Source organism: Octopus sinensis, unplaced genomic scaffold (assembly GCF_006345805.1).
Source record: "Octopus sinensis unplaced genomic scaffold, ASM634580v1 Contig01016, whole genome shotgun sequence".
Taxonomy (NCBI): Eukaryota; Metazoa; Mollusca; class Cephalopoda; order Octopoda; family Octopodidae; genus Octopus; species Octopus sinensis.
Genome location: NW_021824482.1, coordinates 2,985 through 8,180, shown reverse-complemented (window position 1 = coordinate 8,180; position 5,196 = coordinate 2,985). Strand labels below are relative to the sequence as shown.

Genomic DNA, 5,196 nt, shown 5'->3' with positions numbered 1-5,196 from the left:
TATAATGGATACAGATTGTGTATCAATAGCTATTATAAGGCGATGGCCTCATGGAGCTAATCAGCGGCAGCGTTTATTCTTATATCTATAAGAATGCCATATTAATATGGCGATAACAATTAATATATATATATGTATATGTATATATTTGTGTGTCTATGTTTATCCCCACCATCGCTTGACAACCGATGTTGGTGTGTTTACGTCCCCGTAACTTAGCGGTTCGGCAAAACAGGCTGATAGAATAAGTACTAGACTTATAAAGAATAAGTCCTGTGGTTGACTTGTTCGACTAAAGGCACTGCTCCAGCATGGCCGCAGTCAAATAGAGTATAATTATAATTAGGGTTCAGCAAATAAATTTGCTTCACCGCATACCGAAATTTAGAAATAGAAGCCAAAGAAATTACCTATTTCTCTACCATAAGAAAATCTCCCAGATAACATTTACTCAAAAACAATTCACGTACGCGAAGAGAAAAACAACGACATTCACTCGGCATTCGATTAACTGTGGACGCGTTTCGGTGTTAGATAGATATGAAAAATGCAAAATCGTGTCATTGGATATAGTTTGTCTGATGTTGCTCGGATCGGATAGGTATGTTCAATTTTTTTCAGTGCTCTCAAATTTAAAATCTTGAAATACTGTACTGAAGAGCGAAAATGATTGGAATGGAAAAGTGATTTTTGCATTTTGTATGAGTATATGTTATAACATATACATGAGTATATGTTATCTGGGAGATTGTCTTATGGTAGAGAAATAGCTAGTTTCTTTGGCTGCTATTTCTAAGTTTCGGTATGTGGTGAAGCAATTGTTTTTTTGTTTTGTTTTTTTTGTTTTGTTTTTTTTTTGTTTTTTGTTTTTTGCTGAACCCTAATTATAATTATACTCATAATTATAAAAATTATTGTTTAAGTTTACCGATAATGGTCCTTTTAACATGCCGAAACTACTTGGTAGAATTATTAATTATTAATTAATTAATTAATTTCACCTTTATAATATATATATATATATATATATATATATATACGACGGGCTTCTTTCAGTTTCTGTCTACCAAATCCACTCACATGGCTTTGGTGGAACCGATGTAATAGTAGAAGACACTTGCTCATGTTGCTAAGCAGTGTAACTGAAACCGGTAGCATGTGACTGGGGACCAAATTTCAGTTTCCATCTTCCCAATTTCACTCATAAATTTTGGCCGACCTAAATATATGGTTAAAGACAAAACACTTGCCCGAAAAATATCACACAGTGAGATCGAACCAGGGGCCTTGTGTTCACAAAACGAACTTTTAAACCATTCGGCCTTGTTTGCAGAACGTAGATGTACATGCCGACAGAGATGGTATGAGGCAACTTTTGAACAGCAAGGCAGCCACGAAAGAGCAAATAGATAGATAGATAGATAGATAGATAGATAGATAGATAGATAGATAGATAGATAGATAGATAGATAGATAGATAGTAGATAGATAGATGACATACACACATACATGCATACATAAATGTATGCATGCAGGCATACATACATACATACATACATACATACATACATGCATGCATGCAGGCAGGCATATATACATACATACATATATGCATGCATGCATGCACGCAGGCAGGCAGGCATGCATACATACATACATACATACATACATACATACATACAAACATACATACATACATACAAACAAACATACATACATACATACATACATACATACATACATACATACATACATACATACATACATACACGCATGCATAGCTAAGCAAAACTGCATATCTGAGTGAATTTGGGTAACTTAGTTTCCGTAGCGTTGAATGAACTTATTCCGCCTGTTAGTTGGCCGTCTGCTTCATCTCATTCGAAGTCCACTGATGTCCTGTCAGATATGAGAATCAGTGGTATGCATGCTTTATCGATTAGAACCAAATCTCGTTAGCAAGGACTTGTCAAACAATGATGAACGACAGATGTCTCAAGTTTTGAAAAAGAGTGATTAGAGAATAACTCTCAATTATGATGAGGCCTAGGCAAGGTCGTGTGGTGCAGAAGGTCGCTTTGCAGCCACGTTGTTTAGGGTTCGGTTCTACTGCCTGGCATACTAGGTATTGTCTTTTACCGTAGCATTGTGGCTGTGTGGTAAGAAGCTTGCTTCCCAACAACATGATTTGGGGTTCAGTCCCACCGCGTGGCACCTTGGGCAAGTGTCTTCTACTATAGCCTCGGGCCGACAAAAACCTTGTGAGTGGATTTGGTAGGCGGAAACTGAAAGAAGCCCATCGTATATACATATATATAATATATATATACTTATATGTGTGTGTATTTGTGTCTTTGTTTGTCTCCCCCAACCCCCACCATCGCTTGAAAACCGATGTTGGTGTGTTTACATCTGTGTTTATACGTATGTGTAAATACTGGGCTTACAACGAAGAAGTCCTGGGGTCGATTTCTTCGACTAAAAAATCCTTTAAGGCGATGCCCCAGCATGGCCGCAATCAAATGACTGAAACAAGTAAAAGAATAAAAGAATATATACATGCATAGATATATATACACTGTTGAAGAAATCAGCTGTAATCTTGATACCAATGAGGTTAGAGGAATACAGGAGAAAGTAAACCTCTATGGACCATTCATAAGGAATTTGCGAATCTGAGAATCAAGATACGCCTTTGATTCCATACTTACTATTAATGGAGTAACAGGACATCTACCAACCCACCTGAAACAAAATATGACTGATCTTCGGTTTTGTGGGGTGTATAGAATGATGAGTGGAGGCGCAATGGCCCAGTGGTTAGGGCAGCGGACTCGCGGTCGGAGGATCGCGGTTTCGATTCCCAGACCGGGCATTGTGTGTTTATTGAGCGAAAACACCTAAAAGCTCCACGAGATGAACAAAACAAGATACTTTCCTTCACGATTTTGTTACGAAGCAGGTGACTGGTCAAGATCAACTCGAAATTAAAAAGAGAAAAATGAAACATACATATTTACATACATATGTATACACGCCTTCACGGATGGATGTGTGTGTGCGCGCGTGCGAGTGTGTTTGTGTGTGTGTGTGTGTGGAGGGGTGTGCTGTTTTGTGAACGCAGCACGTCCGAATGGTTATGACGTTCGAAGAAAGCGGTGATGATGATGATGATCATGACGACGACGATGACGACGATGATGATGACGATGATGATGATGATGACGATGATGACGACGATGATGATGACAATGATGATGATGATGACGATGATGACGTCGACGAAGACGATGACGTCGACGAAGACGATGACGTCGACGAAGACGATGACGTCGACGAAGACGATGACGTCGACGAAGACGATGACGTCGACGAAGACGATGACGTCGACGAAGACGATGACGTCGACGAAGACGAAGACGATGACGTCGACGAAGACGATGACGTCGACGAAGACGATGACGTCGACGAAGACGATGACGTCGACGAAGACGATGACGTCGACGAAGACGATAACGTCGACGAAGACGATGACGTCGACGAAGACGATGACGTCGACGAAGACGATGACGTCGACGAAGACGATGACGTCGACGAAGACGATGACGTCGACGAAGACGATGACGTCGACGAAGACGATGACGTCGACGAAGACGATGACGTCGACGAAGACGATGACGTCGACGAAGACGATGACGTCGACGAAGACGATGACGATGATGATGATAATGATGATGATGATGATGATGATGATGATGATGATGATGATGATGATGACTGGACGATTCGATGACACCAACGATGGAAATAAGTCAGCCTAATATTGTTAGAAATCGTTGTTATTTTTGTTCTTCAGGGCTCGATTTGTACATAGCCTTGTAATTCTTATTGACGCCTCTGATGCTGTTGTTATCGGAGTGGGGGTTTTTTTTTGGGGGGGGGGGTGAGTGGGGGGGGTCAATTTTGATGAATTATTTGTTATTGCTTTTGTTATTGTTTAAGTGGAGGATAATAATGTCGTTGTTGTTGACGCTGTTAATGCTGTTGTTGTTATTGTCGGTGGTGTCATTTTAGTTGTTAGTGTAGTTCTAGCCGCTGTTGTTGTTGCTGTTGTTGTTAAGGCCGGTGTCATTGTACATGTTGACTAATTTTAGATTGACGAAGAAGAAGAAAGAAACAAACAAACAAACAAACAAAAGAAAATTCGTATTGACTGGATGATATAATACGAAATCCCCTTCTTCCAATTCAAAAGAATTCTTGAAGACTGAAGACAAAAAAATATATTCATATATCTGTATGTATGTATATATGTATGTGTGAGTGTGTTTGTGTGTATGTGTGTGTGTATATATACATATATACATATATATATACACCAATATATATATATATATATATATACAATTATGTATATACATATATATACAAATATACATACACAGACAATCACGCACACACATATATTTATAAATGTGTGTGTGTATGTATGTATATATATATATGCAAGTAGGCATGCATACATATATGGATGTATAATGAATGCAAAATGAAGAAATATACAATTCTATCTACCTTGTTTGTCTATTTCATTCGCACTGTTTGTCGGCCATCCTTCCACCCAACCAGCCAACCAGGTATTTTTTATCTTTGTTTAGCTTTCGTCTTTCGCTTATACATCCTATATCGTTTCGTTTAACTAATCATGTCTTTTTTTAGTTACACTCTTTCTGGTTTTCAGTTTCCTTATAAAACTACCTTTCCAACATCGCACCGCAAATATCCACACTCACACACACACACACACCACACACACACACACACACATACACACACATACACACGTCCAAATGTATATATCTATGCATATATATATATATACATATATATATACACAAGTAAGCACAAAGATGCAAAATAAGGTGGAAAATATAGTAATCGAATACCAAAGTTAGAGTAATATCTTTTATTAAAGTATTCATCGCAAGTGTCCGACGAACGGAAAGTAAAAGTATAAGAACAGTTTTGTAATAATTTGCAGCTTTCATAAAAGCTATTATAGTAATATAATATATTATATATAATATATATATATATATATATATATATAATAAATATATATATAATATATATGAATTGGTAAATATGTTTACAAGCGACAGACAGACAGACGACAGACAGGCAGGCAGACAGACA

General features: G+C 37.8%; 1 protein-coding gene across 1 annotated transcript; it reads left to right on the top strand.

Moving 5' to 3' along the window:
- Nucleotides 1-3,287: 3,287 nt before the first annotated feature.
- Nucleotides 3,288-4,148, top strand: LOC115226988 (prostatic spermine-binding protein-like; the record flags this gene model as incomplete). The annotated part of the gene is made up of 3 exons (XM_029797942.1): nucleotides 3,288-3,697; nucleotides 3,857-3,866; nucleotides 4,003-4,148. Coding segments are annotated over 3 exons (566 nt in total), but the record flags the coding sequence as incomplete, so codon positions are not given.
- Nucleotides 4,149-5,196: the final 1,048 nt, after the last annotated feature.